Genomic DNA, 23,610 nt, shown 5'->3' with positions numbered 1-23,610 from the left:
TTCCTTTGAGAGTTACATAAGAAAACAATTTAAAAAACACACTCTTTAAAGTTGTTTTAGCCCCGAGTTCATTGTGGGTTCATCTGGGTTGGCTCCAACAAGGACCCGGACGAATCCACAGTCAAAACTAAGGACCCTGCCCGGACCTGCAGGAAACCCGAGGACAAATCCGGACTCGTGCGGACCCGAACCCAACTCCAGGTAGCAAGGGATGAATCCGGCAACATAGATTTTTTGAGCTCTCTTCTAAGTACCTCTTCATTTTTTCTAGGTGTTCTAACAATTTTCCTCAAACCTTCATAGATTTTCATTTTTTTACTAAGAAACGCATCATGGCATCACTAACAAATATTCTACTCGAGGGAAATCATAAATTCAATGGTCGGGATTATGGCACTTAGCAGCAGCAAATGCTTACCATCTTTGAACATTGCAATAGCAATCGAGTAGTTTTGGGTACTACAACTAGTCCTACTCAAGCTTGTCCCGATTAGACTGTCTATTACTTCTCAAATTATCAGTAGCTAATTAATAGCTCACTCTGATTCCGTTCAACAAAACTGTTGTCGAGCTATGGGAGCACCTAAAGAAACTATACAAGGCTTCTAATAAAAGAAAAGCTTTCTTTCTCAAGAATACTTTGTATTCTATTCTCATACACGAGTAAAAATCACTCCAAGAACACCTTAATAGGATTCAAAAAATCTATGATCAGTTGCTTGCCATTGGACACAAGATGGAAGAAGAGGACATTGTGGTAATCACTCTCAAAAGTTTACCCAAGTCCTTCAAGCATTTAATCTGAGACTCCCCACATCACTTCTACTGGTGTTGACCTCAAGTTCATAGATCTCTGCACACTTCTACTTCAGCAAGATCAGTGGAAATAGAAGTTCAGTAGCAGTTCCACCTCCACCTCCACAGACACAGAGCAAGCTTTTGCTACTAAATCCTTTCAAAAGGATAAGGACAAGTTTCATTCACAACAATCTTCTAAACAGAAGTCCTTTGCTCTAGCATCAAAAGGCTCCAAGAAAAAAAAACATTCAGTGCAACTTCTGCCACAAATATGGTCACATGAAGGCTGATTGTTGGAAATGCTTAGCTGCCTTTTCTAAGCAATCTCGTTTGCAGCCCAAAGTGAACAGTGCAGAGCACACTAAGCAGACAAAATCTACCTTCAGTGCCAGAAGACAAGCAGATCATGTCAAGTGGTCTACCTGACATTGATTCAAGTGCCTCTCATCTTTTCACCCACCACTGAGACCAATTCATTGACTACTAGCCTTATTCAAATTCAGTTATTTTTGGTGAAGGGGAAGAGTAAACAGTTGTTGGCAAAGGCAACATTCAGATTAAGTCTACTGGGAGGAATCTCATTTTCCTTGATGTGTACTACCTAGAACTAAATCTACTCGCAGTTAGTCAATTGTTGCGACACTCCCCACAATTGGATGTCACCTCCATTTCACATCATTGCACCATCACTGATAGTGAGATTCAGTCTATTGTTGCAATTGGCCTTAAGGATCATGGTCTTTTTAGACTTGTTGATTCTAATGATTCTTGGGACTTATAGCTATGGTTGCTCGACAATCTTCTGTTGGTCCACTTTGGCATCATCGGTATGAGCACTTAAATATGCGCCATCTCTCTCAACTTGCTCAGGAAGAGCTTGTCCTTGTATTCCCAGAGATTCAAACTCAAGAACTTGGAGTTTGTCATGCACGTTAGGTTGGGAAGCAACATCACACACCTTTCAAAAGTAGCAATTCATGATGGGCTTTTCAGGTACTTCAACTTGTTCATGCCAATGTCTGCTTCTTGGGTCCAGGTATTTCTATTGTTTGTTAATGATTTCATTAGAACGATGTGGGTCTATTTTCTTAAGAAAAACTAGAAGCATTTACTATATTTCAAAAGTTTAAAGTTCTAGTTGAAAAAGAGTCTATGAAATCTATTATTGTTCTTCGGATAGATAATGGAGACAAATTTTGGTCTCAAGAACTCTCTAGCTTCTGTAATATTCATGGCATCAAGCAACAGTTAACCACACCACACACACCACAACAAAATAGTGTACTCGAACGTTGAAATAGAACAATCGCCAAGATGGCTAGATCCATGCTCGACCATGGACATGCTCGAAGAAGTTTAGTGCAAAACCAATCTACCTTTTGAATTAGTCACCCACTGTAGTGGTCAAAGGCAAGACTCTAGAAGAGGCAAGGTTAGGTCGCAAGCCCAAAATTAGTCAATTGAAGGTTTTTGGCTCTCTTGTCTATGTTTGGATCCCAGATGCGACACGCACCAAGTTGGATGCCAAGAGTCAAAAACTCATGCTTGTTGGATATAGTAGTCATTACAAAGCCTATCACTTGATCAAGACTGAGACATCTCGTCTACTATACAATCGTAAAGTAATCTTTAATGAGCAGCGAGGACCATTCCTATATGTTTGTCCTCTTCTTGATCCAGTAGATCAGCCTATGAAGGCTCATGATTTGGGAGTTCGGCCTCCATTCAGTCCATCTGATGGGAGGGCTTAAACAGCTCCAATCACTCTAATAATACCAATGATTCCTATACAAACAACTCCAACAGCTCCAATCGCTCTAATAATACCAGTTATTCCTATACAGACAACTCCAACTTCTCCTACAGGATCACCAAGATATGCAAATGCTTCACCTGATTTTGAAGCAAATTATTCTTATAAGGAATCAAATCATAGTGCACCTCATAGTACTAATGTTGGTCCTCCTTCTCTCTGGCCTAAGTGGTGGGCTAAGACACTTGCTGATCTTTGAGATGATGAACTCGTCGATGGGAGAACTTCTAGCGAAATGAGCAAACCTACAGAGATAGTCGATTTTTTTCTCATGGCCAACATTCACAATGTGTTTGAACCTCAAACATACTTTGAGGCTAAAGGAATTTCAAAATGGGAACAAGCCATGAAATCCAAACAACAAAGCCTACTAAAGAATCACACCTAGGTACTAATTGATCTTCCACCAAGGAAGAAATTCATTGGTTGCAAATGGGTCTACAAAAGAAAATACAAGTATGATGGTACTTTGGATAAGTAGAAGCTCATTTAGTTGCAAAGGGCTATTTTCAACATAAGGGTATTGATTAGGAGGAGACCAGTGCTGCTACAGCGAAGATAAGCAGTCCTAGCCATGGCAACACAATTTGGCTGGAAGGTCCATCAAATGGACCTCAAGGGTGCTTTCCGAAATGGTGACCTACAAAAAGAGGTCTACGTGGCACAACCTCCCAGTTTCAAGGTTGTTGATAAAGAACACCAAGTTCTTAGACTAGTGAAAGCTCTCTATAGTTTGAAGTAGGCCCCAAGGACATTGTACATGAAAATTGATAAGTACCACAGTGATCAAGGCTTCCAGAAGAGTTCTTCAAACTCAAATTTATACATCAAGACTATTGAAAGCGACATCATCTTTCTAGTCATTTATGTGGATAATTTGATCATCAATGGTAGTTCGACATTTTTGATTCAGGGAATCAAACTAGTCTTTTGACATGATTGACCTTGGGCTCATGCACTATTGCCTAAGTGTTAGGTTTGGCAACAATCTTCTAGTATCTTTCATTTCTCAGTGCAAATATGGCAAAGCTCTATTAAGCAAGTTTTGTATGCAAGATTGCAAGCCTACATCTACAACCATGGAGAAAGGTCTGAAGTTATAAGCCAAGTCAAATTCTCCTCCATTTGATGATACCATATACAGACAACTAGTAGGCAAACTTATCTACCTCTCTACTACTAAACCTGATATCAACTTCGCAGTCAACTACATTTCACGCTTTATGACAACTCCCAAGGGTGATCATTTGATGGTAGCAGAGCATGTGCTTCGTTATGTGAAGGGCAATACTGATTATAGACTCCTTTACTCTTGGAGATCTAATTCTAGACTCAATGGTTAACATATTCAGATTGGGCAAGTTTTATTGACTATAAGACATCAACTTTTGGATACGTGTTCAATTTGGGTTCCCGTGTCATCACATGGACTAGTAAGAAGCAGTTGGCACTTTCTCTCTCCTCTACAGAGGCCAAATATAGTGGGATAGTTAAGGCAGGTTGTGAAGCTATTTGGCTTCGTCAAATGCCTAGGGATATGCAGATGTCACCAACAGGCCCGACAACTTTGTTTGTTGATAACGAAGGCGTTATCAAGTTAGCACGAAATCCAATCTTCCATAAGAGAACCAAGCATGTGGATGTTCACTGTGACTACATTCGGCAACTAGACATTCTCACCGAGCCACTTGGTCTAGATAAGTTTGTCAAATTCAAAAGACAACCTGGTGTAGTGGATAGATTAACCATTAAGAAAGGATATTACAATAATAGATAGTTTCTATATCTATTTAATGGTTATCTATTGTAATCTATTGTAAATATTTGAATCTTTCTAATATTTAGTTATCCGTTAAATAGATTGTTTCTATTCTTGACAACTATTTCCAAAAGAAACATTGTGTATTCATTGGCAGATATTGATCATTTGATACATGCAACACAGAATTTTCAAGCAGAAAAGACAGCTTCTAGAGGGTAATGAAAATGAAGCATACTGCTTCCAAAAATAACAACCTGTCACAAAGAATGGATGATGAAATATCATTGAAAGTAGTGCATTTCGAGTTGAATTTTGTACAAGGGATATCCAATAACCTCATTTTTACGCAAGGTAATGGTAGGGATGTGAGATTCAAATCCCTTTCTTAAAAGAATGACAGAGTCAATCCCAAGGTTTGCTATGGTCAAATCACAACTGCGCTAAAACTCAGTGAAGATAATGTGATTTCACAATGAAGTTTTTGCTAGTTTGAAAACTATAGAAGCTGGAACTAATGATTTGGTAATTTTTTTCATTTTTTCAGATATAAGGAAAGCTAAAATATGCATGCACTTCAAATTTATATTTTATTTAATCTCTATGTTAAAACTAAGTTAACCATGATTTTGCAAATTACTGAAAGTTCTGCAATACTCTTCTTTTGTATTTATGCCTTGCTCGCTTGTTCACAAAATTGTTCGATCATGTTTTTGCCAGTGTATGTTTTTTTCATTATTCTCAATTTGATAAAGCTCATAGTCAATAAAATCGAAGTCCCCTTGTTGCACCCAAGGGATAGCGCTTCCCTTTTAGCCTCAATTAGTTTGTGTCTTTTATTTTGCTCTATTGTGTGTGAAGCTATTTGGCCTTAATCAGCATGTTTGTTCCTTGCTCTCTCATCTTCCTCAAATCTGACAATATGTTCTCTCACATTTCTACATTCCTCTCAATAGTTCCTTCATCTTCTGAAACAATGTATAAGAGATGAGTGACTTATTAAGGAATGGTATGAAAATGAATTAAAACTAATTGAATGGTCTCTTTACCAAAATCTTCCAACTCTTGCTTCCAATCTGCAAAGACCTTAAGAAATGAGTTTGTTTGTACAGGGACTGCCCTCTTTTCCAATGTTGCCTCTAGGTTATTCAAAAGGACCTAACAACTAAACAATGCAGTCTTTCAAGACTTCATTTTGCTCCTAGAGATTCTCTTATCTTCGTCTCATCCTGGTGCATATGCTTGAATAACGAAGTTACACCTAATGCAACTAGAGAGTTACCACCTCCCCTTATTAGCACTCCAAGATCTACCTCTTCCATTACATAATCCTCTAAAGTTACCTCTTTAGCAGTCTTATCCTAGGGTGGAACAATAACCTCTCACAAGCCATGTCAGTTTAGTGCTCACTAAAAGAGGCTCATAAGGTGTTATTTGAAATGCAAGTGTTACCCCTTCTCTACCCTCTTCATATTGTTACTTAACTTGTTATTACTCTAGAGAAGCTGTCCTATGCTCTGAGGATGGAGAAGAAACAAATTCTTCTAAATATTGTTCTGCAACCTAATCAGGTACTTGTTTTGAGCCATTACTTGTAGGCTCCTCAATTTGTTCCTAACCTATATCCTTCTCCTCTTGTGCACTTGTTTCTTTTTGTGTACCTATTGCCTCTATCTACAAACATTATTGATAACCTCCCCTTTTCCTATTTCCATGTCAGGAGGCACCTCAGCTTCAACCTCTAGTAGTACCCCCACCTCAATTTATTGAGATACTTTTTCTTCTACTTTGGAGGTAGTCCAACTTCGTGGAGAACCTCTACTTCTACCTTAGGCACAACCTTGAGGAAGAGCCTAGACCTAGAATCTGAGCGAAATGTCATCTTATGTATCCCCCTTTCACACACATCATTGAAATGCAGTTCTTGTGAAGGCTCCTTTCCCATGTTAGGAGGCACCTCAGCTCCAACCTCTAGTAGTACCTCCACCTCAATTTATTGAGATACTTTTTCTTCTATTCTAGAGGTAGTCCAACTCCGTAGAGAACCTCTACTTCTACCTCAAGCACAACCTTGAGGAAGAGCCTAGACCTAGAATTTGAGTGAAATGTCATTTTATGTATCCCCACTTCCACTCACATCATTAAAATTCAGTTCTTGAGAAGGGTCCTTCAAACCTAGGATGTTCTCAAGTCAGACACGAAACTCATCAGATCCTAGAGGATCATCCTTATCCTTCTATGGTTCAACTGTAAAATCTAATTCAAGGTTCAGCACCGATAGGGGCAAGTTGGCATTTAACCTCTTGAGGGGGTTCAAAAATGTCTTTCATAGAGGGATCCAATTTACATAGTAACACGAAGACACGTCCCCCCCCCTTTTGCCCCATGTCACGGAGACTTGGATCACCGAGGACTTGGGGACTTCGTCCCCATGTCCCCAGCGGCACCACCAAATTCCGCCACCTCTGCCGAGGATGGGGGACATCTCGGTGTTGACTATTTGCTGATTCGCCTATTTATGTTCAATGTTGAATGTTCCAATTCCATCCAATGTTTAAGTATTTACTCTTTTACATCTTTATATCTTATATTGCAATACATTTTTTTATAACTAGCATTTAAAGTACCATATGTATATATATAAACACCCCTCCTATCCCCGCCACCATCCCCAAATTAAGGCCCCTCTATCCCCCTCTCCCAGAAACTTGTCCCCCAGGGTGGTGTAACTATGGATCTAAATCAAGTTTCCCCGTCGTTGCAGTTGTTGCCCACGCTCTTCAAACCAGCAAAACCTTTTCCTCTTCAAGTACCTCCACTTCTTCTAATGTTTCTAGACCCAAGGTTACAAAAGGTTTGTTCTTAAGTCTTTTGCATACCTTCTTTGATGGTTCAAGGGCCTTTGGTTTGGTCACCCTAATCTTCAAGGGTTTAACCCTCAACTGCCCAGACGATTATGGAACATTTGTCAACGTATCTTCCCTCAGTGAAGAACTTGGGACCTCAAATGATGGGAATGATACAAGAGATGGTTGTGTTGGTAGTAGTGGAGTAGCAAATGATGCAACTGCAGCAACTGTTTCTTTCTTATCCTTTGCCTTTTGCTACTTCAAAATTTGTGGGGGATATTTGTGTAGCCACTTCCCTAATATGACTTCTAACCTTTTTTGGAGTAGTCGAGGATGCCTTATTGAAAATCGACACATTTATCTTCCTCCCTTTCCCTCTCTCTTCTCTCCAAAGGATCCATTTTGGGTTTCAATGGCACTGGCCCCATATGATATGGCTTATGTATCCAATCCAATGTGTGTTGGACCACATGCTTTTCCCTATGATCAATACCATCTCTCTCTTTGGAGCAGAGATCTTTGCATTCAAAATTGGTTGGGCATACATCATATTTTAATTATATAGTGGTAGGAAAACATTTTCTACAATCTTTACTCCAAGCTCTATTTGGGATATAAGTATTAAGAGCATATTGTGCAAGCTCTAAACCCATTCAGCAATGTGCACTGATCCTAACCTCATAATCATCTACACAACTTACTCAATAATCTTCTAAATGAGGTTTGTATTTAAAATGAGCTCCCATTACTTTACTAAGCGCGCGCGTTGGGACAAACTTGTCTTCATTTCCAACTCATCAAGAGGGCACTTATCTTATTCTAAACAAAATGTCTTCGCATCCTTGATATTTTAGACATAGAGGACTCCTATGGAGATAGGGAACGTAAAGCACAACTTGTGTTTACTCACTATGAGTCTATGTGCTTAGATAAACCTCAACACAATTCTATTTGATGAATATCACTTCTTAGGTTGTAAGCAGTACTCCATGGGGATGTGTTCCCCCTCTAAAAGCTAAAGTTTGAGAAGGGGACGTTTGCAGGACTTGGGGATGTCACATCCCCAGGTCCCTGGTTGTGTTCTCAATCAACCACCCTCACTACCTAGGGCTCAACCTCTCGAGGGATGATTAGAGTCCTCCCTTCACTACATTTTGTACTTTTTTGGATATCATACTACTCTATTTAATATTCTCGTTCTTAAAAATCTTATACATCTTTTCATCACTAGCATTTTATATACATATGTATAGCATATAATATATACACCCCCCTCTTGCCTTCTCCCCACCGTCGTCCCCCTATCATCTCCAAATTGAGGCCCTTTTTTCCTCATGTCTTTGCAACATGTGCATTCATTTCAGCATCCACATTTCCCTAACTGTGGTGTAACTATGGTTATAAGGTACACCTAACCATTCTAAAGTATACGAGGGTTTTCAATTGAATGAAATAGCAACCAACCTATGCTTCAATAGAGATATGGTGCAGCACTGGTAGTCATTTGTACACATCCTTGTAGTGCCATGTGAGGCAATTTGTTAAGAACCCATGTTGAGCACTTGGGTTGCTTGGAATAATTATTTGCACAACAATAGCCGCAAATTCATATAGATAGAAACTCAATTGTTATGTGTTGGCTCTTCAAATGAGAACACTTAACTCAAAACCCAATTTTCTACACAGGGGCTATAATGATCAACTTGGAACAATTTTTGCATTGAATGGATCTTGAAAGTGGGTGTAGCATTGGAAGCTCTCCCAAAATGGATCTTTGTCAAGATAGGGCACCCGTATATAGGTTTTCAACCTTGTGGGACAATGTTGGATATTTGGTATCAAAGTGGATCGTCGTAGAGAGACATGAAGCCATCATATTGCTATGTGGGGGCTCCATATGGTCAATGTCTTTGTGGTCAATTGTTATGTGTTGGCTCTTCAAATGAGAACACTTATCTCAAAACCCGATTTTCTACACAGGCTATAATGATCAACTTGGAACAATTTTTGCATTGGATGGATCTTGAAAGTGGGTGTGGCATTGAAAGCTCCCCCAAAATGGATCTTTGTCAAGATAGGGCACCCATATATAGCTTTCCAACCTCGTGGGACAATGTTGGATATTTGGTATCAAAATGGATCCTCGTAGAAAGACATGAAGCCATCATATTGCTATGTGGGGGCTCCATATGGTCAATGTCTTTGTTGTCACTCTATGGGTGCAACTTGCAATATCGTTTGGCACTAGCAGTCATTTCAATGCACCCTCATAGTGCCATGTAAGGCAGGAGCAAGTCTAGCTCTTTGGTCACTTCAAGTAAGTTGTTTGGCCTATTCCAGTCACCAACGCTATCTAAACACCTTGTTGCTCCCTTGTGCCCCTCTAATACGGGGGCTCTATGATCAACTTGGAATAGTTTTTTCATTGGATGGATCTTGAAAGTGGGTGAAGCATTAGAAGCTCTCCCAAAACGGATCTTTGTCAAGATAGGGCGCACGTATGTAGCTTTTCAACCTCGTGGGACAATGTTGGATATTTGGTATAAAAATGGATCCTCTTAGAGAGACATGAAGACATAATATTGTTATGTGGGGGCTAAATATGGTCAATGTCTTTGTGGTCACTCTATGGGTGCAACTTGTAATACCGTTTGACATGAGTAGTCGTTTCAATGCACCCTCCTAATGCCATGTAAGGCGGGAGCAAGTTAGCTCTTTGGTCGCTTCGATTATTTGGCCTCTTCCAGTCACCAACTATATCTAGACACTAAATTTCTCCCTTGTGGCCCTCCTCTAATAGAATCAATGTTGGTAATCGGGCAAATGTGTAGCTTAGATTTAAAAATTGAACATGAGCACCAATCCTATGTGAGGGTAATGAAGCCACCTAATTGCTATGTGGGGCTCACCTAGTCAATGTCTTGTGAATCACTCAATGGGTGCAACTAAAGAAAATGATTCAATACTACTAGTCGTTCTTATGTGTCCTTGTAGTCGCACAAAAGACGATTTAAGGAGAGCTTGTGCCTAGCACTTGAATCACTCAACACAAGAGTACCCCACTACAAACTCTATTCCAACCAAGCTACTATGTATTTATTCTTTGTCCACTTCGGATGCTCTCTTTAGTGTATTAGTCAAGGTAATGAGGTTGACACTAGTTGTCACTCTAAAACCTGTATGTGCTTATGAATGGAGCTATGTATAGCATCAATACATAAGGTGGTTGTTTATCGTCAGCCACTCATCTAGCGCTTGGTTTTTCCAAATATAGAAGGAAACTCTAATTCGGATAGGAACACTATCCCTTGGCATGTTTCATCATTGCAATTCATTAACTCCAACGGTAAAAAGAGCTGAAAATAGTTGCATACACTAGCACCTTGCTATCCTATTTCATCTCCACCCTATAGCTTTGTTAAATGCTTTTAGTGTGGGTTAAAGAGGTGGTGAAAGTTTGATTGCCTACAAAGCTTTACACAAGTGTGTTCTTGGCATGTTTGTCTCTCAATGTGTGGTAATCCCCTCCACAAGGCAAAGAGTGTTGGCATTGTTGATGCATTAACGACTTGCACCAGCTTGCAAAGCACATTTCTTGTCTGTTGAGTTACACTTGCAAATGAGTATGGCCAAGGCCTTTAATTCAAAAAGAAAATCGTTAATGCCTTTCAAAACAGAACTACTTGTGCAAGGTGCACCAAAAAAGTGTGTTCATTGCATATACCTAGAAAATAAGATGTCTTTGAATGGCCTTTTTCAATCATGTGTATGATGCATTCTCCTGCGGCAATGACTTTTGCAAGCACAGATTAATTGGATGTCTTCGAGTAAGCAACTATGGTAAACACAAATGTATCATTCACTATGCTAAATTTATGGCTCTCCTCTGTCAGGTTGTCCTTTCTAACCAACTAAGGGTAGACCTAATATGAACAGACATTAGGATCAAATGGGGACTCCTTTCTTGTGCAAACTCAAGAAGTCTACATAGACTACCAAGAGTTATACTATGTATTAAGTCATGTAAAACTCAGAATCCCTCTTCACTCTCCTCAATTACTCATCCAAAATGTCACTGATCATTCTTCCCCAGTTGATCTTCCTTGGACCCCTTTCTTGTGCAAACTCGAGAAGTCTGCATAGACTACCAAGAGGTATACTATGTATAATGTCATGTAAAACTCAGAATCCCTCTTCACTCTCCTCAATTGCTCATCCAAAATGTCAATGATCATTCTTCCCCAATCGATCTTTCTTTGTCTCTTCTTTACGGTGTCAATGTAGAGCACATTTCTTGTCTATTGAGTTACACTTGCAAATGAATATGGCCAAGGCCTTTAATTCGATACAAAAATCGTTAATACTTTTTGAAACAGGACTACTCGTGCGAGGTGCACCAAAAAAGTGTGTTCATAGCATATACTTAGAAAATACAATGTCTTTGAGTGGGCCTTTTTCAATCATGTGTATGATGCATCCTCGTGCAGCAATGATTTTTGCAAGCACAAATGAATTAATTGGATGTCTTCGAGTAAGCAACTATGGCAAACACAAATGCATCATTCACTATGCTAAATTTATGGCTCTCCTCTGTCAGGTTGTCCTTTCTAATCAACTAAGGGTAGACCTAATATGAAAAGACATTAGGATCAAATGGGGTACTCATTTCTTGTGCAAACTCAAGAAGTCTACATAGACTACCAAAAGATATACTATGTATTAAGTCATGTAAAACTCAAAATCCCTCTTCACTCTCCTCAATTGCTCATCCAAAATGTCACTGATCATTCTTCCCCAGTTGATCTTCCTTGGACTCCTTTCTTGTGCAAACTCGGGAAGTTTGCATAGACTACCAAGAGATATACTATGTATAAAGTCATGTAAAACTCGGAATCCCTCTTCACTCTCCTCAATTGCTCATCCAAAATGTCAATGATCATTCTTCCCCAATCGATCTTCCTTTGTCTCTTCTTTACAATGTCAATGTAGAGCACCATCCATGTCTACAACTGCTTGACTTGTGGAAAAGCAAACACACTACGTAGAAGAGTGGCAATTGTTCATATCCTCCATCAAGTATGCTTGGTGCAAATCAATCTTCTCTAACTTCTCCTCATTTTAAGGCCTTTACAAATAATTATGTTTAATCTTTTGTACAATGTTAGGCTCATCCCTGAGAAACCTCTCACCCTATTTAATGGAGATGGTAAGGTATTAATCTGCCATTGGGATGTAGAAAACATCCTTAATTACATCTAGTTGGATGTCCAAGACAATATCACCTTGTTTGTACTTCACCCTTCTCTCCTTATGGTCAGTGTGCTTAGAAATGGTCGTGATCAAGTCTATGAATAGTATTGACACAGGGTATCATGTTGCATGAACTAAATCGAAAAAGATTATAAATACAGCATCAAGAGTTATGGTAGGTGTACTATGCTCTTTTTCATATCCTCCAAACAAGTATGCTTGGTGCAAATCCATTATCTCTAACTTCTCCTCCATCAAGTACACCTGGTGCCAATCTATCTTCTCTAACTTCCCATTTTGAGGCCTTTTCAAATAATTATAATTGATCGTGTGTACAATGTTAGGCTCATCCCTGAGAAACTAACCCCGTTCAATGGATATGGTTGGACTGTGGAAAACATCCTTAATTATATTTGGTTGGATGTCTAAAGGCAATATCACCTTGTTTGTTCTTCACCCTTCTCTCCTTAGGGTCATAATACTCAGCAAAGGTCATGATTGAGTCTACGAATAAGATTGACATCGGGTGTCACGCTGCATGAACTAAGTCGGAGAAGACCATAGATATAACATAAAGAGTTGTGGCAGGTTTACTATGCTTTTCACAAACTTGTTAAAATCCATGTAGCCAATATTTGTATCTGTAATTCCAAGACAATTTGGAAGGCGAACCATATCATTTGAATTTGTACTTCAATGGTAGTGGTATGGACGTACCTTCTTGAATTTTCTCTGCATCCATAAAAACCTTTGTCAGCATACTTTATTGAAAACAAGAAACTAACTATTGATATGAAAGAAAATTAATCTAAATGCAAAGAACAGGAAGCTTATACTAAACAACCACAACTAAAAAAATTACAAAACAAGCTCTATAGCTAAGCAAAACAAACCCAAAAAAGAAAGAAAAACCTACTTGTCTAATTATCAAAGTTTCAATATTGAGGGCCCCAATCCACCTTTCAGGGTTTTACAGTACCAAAACCTCAATTACCTAATCAATTTTGTGAAAAGTAAATGAACTCATCTTTAGGAGGCTTCATAGTAATGGGCCTCAATTCCTCTTTTATCGTTTCAAAGGTATTGAAACCGCGATAAATCAATCAATATTTGTTTAAGGCATGTAGTTGGTGCTTTTAGGGTTTCAAGACTTGATCGCCTCTTTTTGGGTTTCAAGGTTTCATGGTTCAAAATCCTAAAAGAGAATCTGACAATCGCCAAGATTTATTAAGTCAAAGATCCTTGATCCTCGATTTGTGTTGAACATCAAGCTTGAAACCCCAATACATCAATCAATATTTGTTTAAGGCATGTAGTTAGTGCTTTTAGGGTTTCAAGACTTGATCGCCTCTTTTTGGGTTTCAAGGTTCAAAACCCTGAAAGAGAACACTGACAATTGCCAAGATTTATTAAGTCAAAGATCCTTGATCCTCAACTCTTTTTGAACATCAGGCATTAAGTTTGCATCAATCTTGTATTTCCTCAAAGAGTATGACTATTATCTACCCAAATCATAGCCCTAAATTTGGCCTAAGAAGACTTCAAAAATTGTCAATCAAATTAGAGCATATAAAATGTTTAGGCAAACAACAACTAAGAGAAAGGCCAAGAAAAACAAATACACACGAAGCAAAATGAAAGGGAAACTTAACCAAATAAGGGAAAACAAGCAAGAGGAAGAGCAAATACCAAAACCCAACCTAAAATGAAGGTAAATCGCCCCAAACGCATGAGAATAAGAACCCTCAAAGCTAGAAGGCTAGCAGAATTGGTGGCAGAAAGGTTAGTAGAATCATTGAGATACTCTAGAATACTAGGGCTTAAAGGAGACTCACCGAATAAAAAGTGCACAATGAACAAATGAGTGGCCAAATCCTCTTCATATGGCCCACATCATTAGGCTTTCAGGGTGACATCACCCTAATACATGCTCATCAATCAAGGATCAGGGTCATGAGGTTATGGGGATCTTAGGACCCCCAACGAAAACAAGTCTGATCTCCAATCAAAATCACTAAGAAATATGCTAAACTCACAATCTTGCACTTTTGCTTGGGGACAGTGGAAGTATGGTGGGAGAAGAAAAATTCTTCAAAAGAAGCATGATAAAATACTAAAGAAGATTAATGTCAAAGTTGTCAATGTTGGCATGATTTGATGGTTAAGTTGTGTTACTGCACCTGACACCAAGTTTCAAACCCCATTGGGGTGAAATTGCTGAATATTGGGGATGAAGTATATCATTTGTGATCTCACCAGTTCATATATCCAGGTCAATTACCCCTCATTTGTGTAAAGTTTATTTTTTGCAATAGCAATGGACAAATCCTTGAATTAACATAGAACAAGTTTACTGTTTTGCAAGTTACTTCGGTGCCTTGGTAAGGATTCATAATTGGTTTTAATCTCATTTAATCTGCTTTTGTGATCCACCACTACAAAATTCTGTACTAATTTTTTAACTACTAACAGTTATATTCTAAAAAAATTGTCATCCAGTGACCAGTGCTTAACTATTAACAGTTATATTCTAAAAAAACTGTAATCCAGTGACCAGTGCAGGCAGCCTCTTCATTTAGAGAGTTTTGTTCTAAGTTTACTTTCTATATCCACTACAACTGGCAACAATCCAATATAAAACACATTAAATTCAAACTTGTGAATTAAAAAATTCCATGTCACATAATAATTGTGAAAAGCAATATGCTGTTAACATATTTACCTTACAAACTACAAATTACTCTACTTCTTTGATGGAAAACTTCATTATGTTTTATTCATTTTGTGTTCACAGGATATCTAGCAAAAAGAAAGTTATCATGCGCTGCAATGCCACAGCTACATAATGATTCAGAGGCTAGGGTTCATAAGATTGTGTGTAACCAAAGCATTGTGAATGCTTCCCCATGGCCTAGAATTGCCAGCCTGCAATCATTATCATCTGAGGCTTTTGCCCCAAACAGAGCATGGAGAAGGGCTGCAAGCTTCATCCAACTCCCAGGCATTGGGTTGTGATGATACAACATTGGCCTCCTAGAATTTCATATGCTAAGTGAAAAACCCCCCTTATGCGCGACAGTTCTCAGGCAGATTGTGGGAAGACAATGGAAGGACCAGGGTAACAATTTTGCCTCCTGCAGCAGGCCCTGATCTCCTTCCTGGGTCTTAATTATGCCTGCCAGCCAAAAATTCAGTGAAGGTGACACTGGTGGAGGACATTTTGCAGGAGGTAGATAAAAATGAATCATTTCCCAAGCATGGTCTGATCAGAAGAACTGGAGCGTTTTGGCCAATCAATGGATCTCAAACATACAGCATCCTATTCTTGAGGGAAATCTGCAAATTTATCCTTAATTTTTGACAAGTCCCCAGATTGCCTAAAGGTTCTGTATGATTATCAATGGAACTGTGACCAGCATCGGCTTATATTGAAACCTTGGCACCCCTCTTAATGCTACCTTCCACTATATCTACTTAATGACCATTAGTTATTTGCATAGCCTAATCCCGAACAATTCAGTTTAGCTTTAGAGATGACATCATGATTTTAAAAGATAACACTCTGTATCGATCAACTAGTAGTTGCAAATAAAATAAGTAATGGTGCAGATAGACCACGCATAGGTGTAAAATTTACAGTTCCCCGTATGATTATATCTTACTACTTACTACAAGACAGTAATGAAGTCAGAAATATAGGCAACAAAACAACTCAATCTTCAAACAATGAAAATATCATTCTCATTCTAAACTTTAACCATTTTCGCATCCCCAAACAGAAAAAAAGAAGAAGAAAGTGAAACACTAATAATTGATATATCCCTTTGTTATTGCATGACTATGAATAAGATATAGCCAAAGAAGTCAAACTATAATTAGCAAAACATATGCAGACAATTAAGTCATGTCTTCTAAAAATTACCTGCAAAGCACCTTGACTAGCCTCAAGATCAGCCAACAGAAATTTTACGCCTTTGCCTTGGTGAGACTTTGCTAGCTCTTGATATGTAGATATATATGTTTCTGCATTGTCTCCACTAAAATTCAGAAAGAACACAGCCTGCCATTTTTTAAACAACCAAAACATTTGCTTGCTTAGAAGTTGGAACAGCAACCAAAAAGATCAGCAGTCTATTCACGCCATATAGCTGTGTGGTTAGTATTTATGCAGTCTTTAGGGAAAAAGATATTTGAGAACAAATGCTTTCATTCATTTCAGATACAAACAAATAGGTAAAAGTTAAAACTGACAATGTAATTTCATTTTTTGCACATAACATATTTATAGGATGCTAAACTATATTTATAGGATGCTAAACTTCCGAAGTAAAAGAAAAGCATAATGTTAGAAAAAAGAAACAAAGTCAGCATATATACCACAAACAACAGAAAACCGTAGTTTTCACACACCAATGAGGACAGATCACAGTTGCCACTTGACAACTTCATGGGAAAAATTCGTAGTGATAATAGTAGTTTATTATATTTGGCAAATTGAACAGTATAAAGATTGCAACACCAAATCAAATTCTAATAAGAAATCACAGAAAATAAGAAGATTCAAACCACAAATGTCTAGACACTGAAGGAGTTAGGGATATGGCTGGATACAACCTCACCAAATGTAATCAACAAGGCAAGTGTAAGAGTAACCATAAAAAAACTATGAAGTTCAACCATTATTTGGTAAAGAAACAACATTTTCTTTCATAAGCACCTTTCTGATTAAGATAGTTATACCTTAGAATCTGGAGTGTTGAAGAATTTCAACACATAAGGATGATTTGCAGGGTCCTTGGTCAAAGCTGCTACAAGAGGCATACTGGCTTCTTCAACAAACTTTTTTAATGCCTCAATATTGAAATCCTGCATAATAAGTTAATTGTCAGTAAGCACTTTATTGACAATAATATCCTTATCCTTAATATGTATTTGGCACTCCTATCATACAAAGCTAAGTCGCAAGGTTCAAATTCGAATTTAAGTTCGTCGATCATATTATTTAGATGAAATTTGACGAGGGTAAAAATTTGGAAAAAAAACAGCATTAAATTTACCCTATATAAAATTATTTATTTTTAAATATAAGTAATATATCCACACAATTGTTAAATAGTTTGACATTGCTAAATAATTAAACTAAATAACTCAAGATTATTTTTAAAAAATATAATATCATATTAAATAACAAATAGTATATTAAATATCATAAATTTCAGATGAACTTCGGAAGGGTAAAAATTCGCCAAAATTCGAAATTCAAGTATAAAATCCGACGTATTCTGTGACATACTATCCTTATAATGTTTTTCATTATTTCAGCATTTTTGCCACTTGCAATTTTGAGGGACTCCAAAGATATGGACCTGACCTGAAAATCAGCATATCGCTCATCAAAAGGCTTAAATAGCCGAACTGTTGGTGGTTCAATGGGAAAATCCTTCAAAGGAAGGACTGTAGAATCAATTGTATGACCAAATTCATAATCTGAACGCAACTCCTCTGCAACAGCAATGAAATTTCTGAATTCGTCACCCTCCAGTTTAGAGAATACTCCCACCTGTTTGATCTCAAAGCATTAAAAATAAGTATCCTATGACATCAATACGAAAACAAGATAACAATAAAAAGGAACCCATTTTTGTAACCAAGCACATACAATGAACACTTTCTTGTCATCAATAAGACTGCCAGCCTCTTCTGCAGACTTGATTTCTACAGATGCTGGACCAGCTTGCTTTTTCAAATATCTAACAATGCCATCTGCTTCACGAGGACCATTGTAGTCCTGAATATTTGCTCCGCCTTTCCGAATGATTTTCAAAGTTGGAAAACCTCTCACTCCATATTCACCAGCCAAGGCTTTATTTGATTCTTCGTTAGCATCAACCTTAGCCAAGATGATGGGTGGATCATTATTTTTTAGACTGACTGCAGCTTTCTCATACTGGACAACACAAAATCATCAATTAAGATTATGGCACCAGAATAAAAAATAAGATGCTCGTAACAAAAGGCGGAACTTACACAAACAAATATTCATTAGCAAAATTGCTTCCACTACCGAAATTACTCATTAAAAAAGGGCTTTAAATATTAAGCTACAGAAAAGCTTAAAACTAGACTTACCTCAGGTGCAAGACGCTTGCAGTGCCCACACCTGTCACAAGAAACATCAGTGAAGACATAAAAAAGTGAAACTGAAGAAGATCAAATCAAAGGTGGCTACAAGATTGTATCTTAAGGATCAATCTGTAATGCAAATATTCTTTGCCATTTCATTTCATGAATAGCCAATGAATACTTTCAAATCTCGTGAAGTCAACAATTTAAACTAATGCTCCAAATTTAAACACTGACAACAGGAATAAAAACATCTCATTATGTAATTGCTGGGCCACAGAACCACAACAGAAAGAAATTCATGGAGAGTTGTTGAACAGACATAGTTTAAAAGGGTCTATCCAATTAAATGAAGATAAATTTGAGAAAAGGACGCACTGCCTATGATACCTTCTCTCCGTAGAGAAAAGCAATGAAAAAGTGTGCAGCCAAAGTCTTGGAATCAAAAAGGCAATATTGTTCAATTAAAGATGACACAAAGAAGAGCTGAATTTAAATAAGTCATGGGAGTTAATTGTGCGCAGGTATGTTTGATAAGGAAAAGAAACAAACACAAACAGGATGTGCAGTATAAATCAATGGCAGGCTAAAGAGAACGAAGGTGAAGATAGCAATAAGTGGCTCGAGAAACATTCATGAAAACTACTTCTGCTTGTCACAAAAAAGAATTTAGTCCATGGTGTTAAGATATATTAGCATATCTTAACAAAATGATTTAATCAAACTATTGTTGGCAGACATAACATCACAACTGTCCTAAAATTATTGCAACCAAACTGTTGTTGGGAGATATATTGTCACGAGACCAATTGTCACCAAAAGTTGTGTTGAAAGAGTTGCTGAAAAAATAAAGTTGTTGATAATATTAGAGCTAATATCACCACAAATAATTGATTAGTGAAAACGTGTATGCCCCTTTGTATGAAAGAATTAAAGATTTAAACAGTGTCAACAAGACCAACAGTCAACCAAAAGCAACAGCAAAAGAGCAAAGCACAAAACACTATCACAAGGCAACAGGACCACCAACAGCCTTATGAAGCAACATGAGTTGGCATCACCGAAGCAGCTAGGGAAACAAATCAAAATTTCCTCCCTCCCTCACTATCTTTGGCTATTTATAAGCACAAATATGATCGTAAACTTAGATAAGCAATCGGTACCTTAACCAGCAAGCTATGTTCAAGTGGTGAGAACTCTCTCTCTCTCTCGTATAAGCACATGCATGATTGCAACCTTACATAAGTAGTGAGTTCCTTAACTGACAAACTACATTCAAGAGGTGAGAAGTGACTCTCTCAGTTGATCTTTATAAGCATACGTATGATTGTAACCCAATATCATTAGTCGCTTGGCCACCAAGATACATACAGGTGGTGAGAAGTGAGTGCTATGATGAAGACCCATAGTGAGTTCCTTAACTGACAAACTACATTCAAGAGGTGAGAAGTGATTCTCTCAGTTGATCTTTATAAGCATACGTATGATTGTAACCCAATATCATTAGTCGCTTGGCCACCAAGATACATTCAGGTGGTGAGAAGTGAGTGCTATGATGAAGACCCACAATCAAACCTCGTATGACAAGCTCATATAGAAATCAACAATTTTCATAACTTGGAGGATTCATAGACACCAAACAGTATGCCGTAACATGGACATCAATACAGCAACATCAAGCAGTTGCCACGATGAAATAAAACATTTTTGTCAGTGTTTTTTACTATGTCCTAACGTGACAAATAAATACAAATGGGTGACCAGGTAACGAGGACACTAGCAGAAACAATCAACTAGCTCTTTCCCTGAAAACAACACCTTTAGGATTTAGGCAAGTTAAGTGGGCTACCTACAATTCCTCAGTTGATATTGGCCTTCTCACAACTTTTAGGATTTTTCAAAAACATTTCATGCCTAGAAGTCCTTAATAATCTGATAGTGGGAATTTTCAGTCTTCCCTTCCCAACACCAAACTAAATCTTATTGCTATATCTAGAAAGTTCCTCTTTTACAAGGAAACATCACATTTAGCTACATTTATTTCAATTCCATAGGACTGTACCCAGAGTAAAAATAGGAACTTAGCGCAAATGGAGGTTGCAAGTTGAGAGGGGGGCTTCATAAAAATAGAGCTGTGGCCGCTGAGAAATTTTAGGAATACATTAATGGCAGTAGTCCCATGAATTTTACTTTGTATTTCCTTTTAAAAATTTCACCTCCTCAATTTAAGGACTCTGTAATTGATGAAATATTTTTAAAAAGAAAGAATTTATTTTCTTTCTAAATTTTTTGTTTTAAAATATTACAAATTTTTGACGTGGCAAATATTTCTCCTAGGCTAGTGGGGCTAAAAGGAGGGGTTCGTATTTTCAAGGAAAAGATTCTAAATGATGCTGCAGCCCCTAAAAAATTCTCAAGGGACCTATTGTGCCTAAAAACTAGAGCTGTAGACCGTCCCATGGGACCCCTGCCTTAAACCAATACTGTCTTCTTGATCAGCCAAGCGGAGCCAAAACAAATAATGTGATAAAAATATTTTTAAGACAATGAGGTTGAAAAGAACTATTGAAATGTAAAGACAATATTAAGCTTTGATCTACAGTGGATTTAATCATCGCCCAGCCTAACTAAGGAATTGCAACAACCAAATAAACAAGGTTCGGCGCTTCATGGGAAAGCAAGCATACCATTACTACTTATTTTCCAGACTTCGCCACATAATCTATTCCTCGTAGAAAACCTTATAAAGTTATGGCTCCCTGAATATAAGTTTTCTATATATATATATATATATATATATATATATATATATATATATATATATATATATATATATATATATATATATATATATATATATATATATATAGCGTGTGCTGCTGAAAAAAAAGGAGCTTTTCACAGTCAGGCAGCCCCATTAATTTTAATAGAAGAATCCAACGGTAACTACTTTATCTGAAGATGAACTGAGGTGGTAATCCATCTCTATATTAAATATAAAAAATGAAATCCTCATCCAAGAATTTACCTAAAGCTCGCACGATGCTTTCTAAAGACGCCTCATGGAAAAACCCACGTAAACTGAAAATGAGTCAACTAAAATATAGGAGCTATTCCAATTAATCATGGGGCCCAGCCGTTCCATAATTATAGATCCTCAGGCTACAACACGCGACTACATCACCCAGCACGATACAAGAAGAAACAAGTGAAGAAGTGAAGCCATATCCAAAATCTCAAATCCCTGTATTGTATAATCTGTATTATGACACATGAGATGTAGCAACAAACCACTGCGTTCTAATACTCAAAGCTTTAAAAAAAAACATTTTATTTCAAATGTCACGACCCACCTAAAACCCTGAGAAGCCACAAGGATAGCCTTATTTACCATGCTATAAGTTCCGTGCCATTTCGGCACCTCATGGAGCTAGCATGCAGTTTTGCTATCTGTTTATCCTTGATGGATCTAAAACCTTATCAAAACCATATGTGCTCAGCGTTCCCATAAAAAATAGCTGCTCTGGGTCATGAACTAAACACGTTATTTGTGGAAAAAATTGGAAATTTAGCTATATCAGTAAGCGCTAACCCTTACCAGGGGGCATAAAATTCGACAACAATGAAAGGATGCTTTGACACAGCGTCAGAGAAATTGGTGGCATCCAAGGTCAAGACAAAGGATTCTCCTCCTGCTTCTGCTTCTGCATCTGCGGCGCACGATATCAGGATCGTCGCAAGACAGAGAAGGAACATCCACCGGATCGCCATTTCGCACTTTGTGTTTCTTCCCAAATCCAATGCAAATAGAACTATTTATAGAAAACCCCGGCCTTTCTCACCCGTGACCAAGACAAACTGCTCACGTGCATACAATCTTATACGAATACGTATACAAAAGCATTATACATACAACAGCCACCGAGGATACACGTGGCACCATAAAATCCAACTATGAAAGGAAATACTTTATTTTTCTTATTTCTGGTACTTTCCAGATAGCTGAAACAATGATGTTGGGAGCTGGAAACAATTGTCTTTGTCTTTCTAATTTGTTTCTCATTCATTGTAAATTAATTCCCTAGAGAGTAGTAGTGGATTACTTAGAAAAATGTGAATCTCTTGACATTTTGTTCTTTAGGCTTTCTAGGAAGATCAGTCATAATCCTAGGAAGATCAGCCAGATCTACATTGTAGACAATTTGATAACAAGGAGAGGAGAAAAAGAGGTGGAATGTATAGAAAATGGAGTTTTGATATTTACGAAGTTAAGCATGGTCTATGGGACAACTTTAATTTGTCCATGTTCTTGTAGAGATTATATTCTATAATAAAATGTTTCTCAATTTCTATTTGTTTGAATTGCACAAAGTATATATGCTATCTTCCAAATCCTTTTTGGCATTTTGCAACTCTCGAACTCGTAGTGAGTTGATAAGAGTTAGTTCTACGCTAAGCAATATGAATTTAAGCTTTCTATGCGATATATACCCTACATAAGCTTTTTAAAGTTGATCACATGTGTGATTCAACTCATTATTTTAACATTTTTTATTTCTCCGAAACTATACTCAAATTACTCTTGTTGAACTTATCCATAACAAAAACAATCATCTCTTTGTTATTCGTAAAGAAAATGTTCAAATGAATGTTTCAATTACTCATACATTTGATATTTTGTTGCATCCAAGTCTTCTTTCTTTTACACAATATATTAGTGAAGACAATGTTAGACTATCTACCTTCTTACATTTGTCCAGTTCTTATTAGATAGTTTATGAAACACATTATAGCAATTGCTTCAATAAGGGTAACTCCTACTTTACTTAGCATGATATCATAGGGAACTCTATCTCTAATTTTGAACTTGCTTGTGATCAAATGTTTTTGAATTCTCTAAATTTTCTTCTATTGTGACACTAAAATGTTGTTATCCCATAATTATGTCACAGCTAACTTATAACTTACTAATGTCAATTTGAGTTTTGAAATGACAAGCAGGAATGTGAAGATGTCAG

The 23,610-nt window shown here is 37.5% G+C and overlaps 1 protein-coding gene and 1 long non-coding RNA gene across 2 annotated transcripts in view; both read right to left on the bottom strand.

Moving 5' to 3' along the window:
* Positions 1-22,382, bottom strand: part of LOC149552268 (protein disulfide-isomerase-like) — a 30,583-nt gene extending 8,201 nt beyond the window's left edge. Inside the window, exons 1-6 of the mRNA XM_089787792.1 lie at positions 22,191-22,382; positions 18,599-18,629; positions 18,129-18,416; positions 17,841-18,029; positions 17,210-17,335; positions 16,392-16,529 (exon numbers count right to left, since the gene is read on the bottom strand). Of these exons, the coding sequence (XP_089643918.1) occupies positions 16,392-16,529; positions 17,210-17,335; positions 17,841-18,029; positions 18,129-18,416; positions 18,599-18,629; positions 22,191-22,363 (945 nt within the window). The 5' untranslated portion in view covers positions 22,364-22,382. The remainder of the gene's footprint in view (positions 1-16,391; positions 16,530-17,209; positions 17,336-17,840; positions 18,030-18,128; positions 18,417-18,598; positions 18,630-22,190) is intronic.
* On the bottom strand, positions 21,681-22,115 carry LOC149552269 (uncharacterized). Its single transcript, XR_016352889.1, has 2 exons — positions 21,946-22,115; positions 21,681-21,836 (listed from the first exon to the last, which is right to left on the bottom strand). It is a non-coding gene; the product is annotated as an uncharacterized LOC149552269 (long non-coding RNA).
* Positions 22,383-23,610: the final 1,228 nt, after the last annotated feature.

The sequence above is a fragment of the Cupressus sempervirens genome, chromosome 6 (assembly GCF_028749045.1).
Source record: "Cupressus sempervirens isolate cs-2001-9-10 chromosome 6, ASM2874904v1, whole genome shotgun sequence".
Classification (NCBI taxonomy): Eukaryota; Viridiplantae; Streptophyta; class Pinopsida; order Cupressales; family Cupressaceae; genus Cupressus; species Cupressus sempervirens.
Note: the sequence above shows the minus strand (reverse complement) of the source record. Positions and strands in the feature narration are given on the sequence as shown.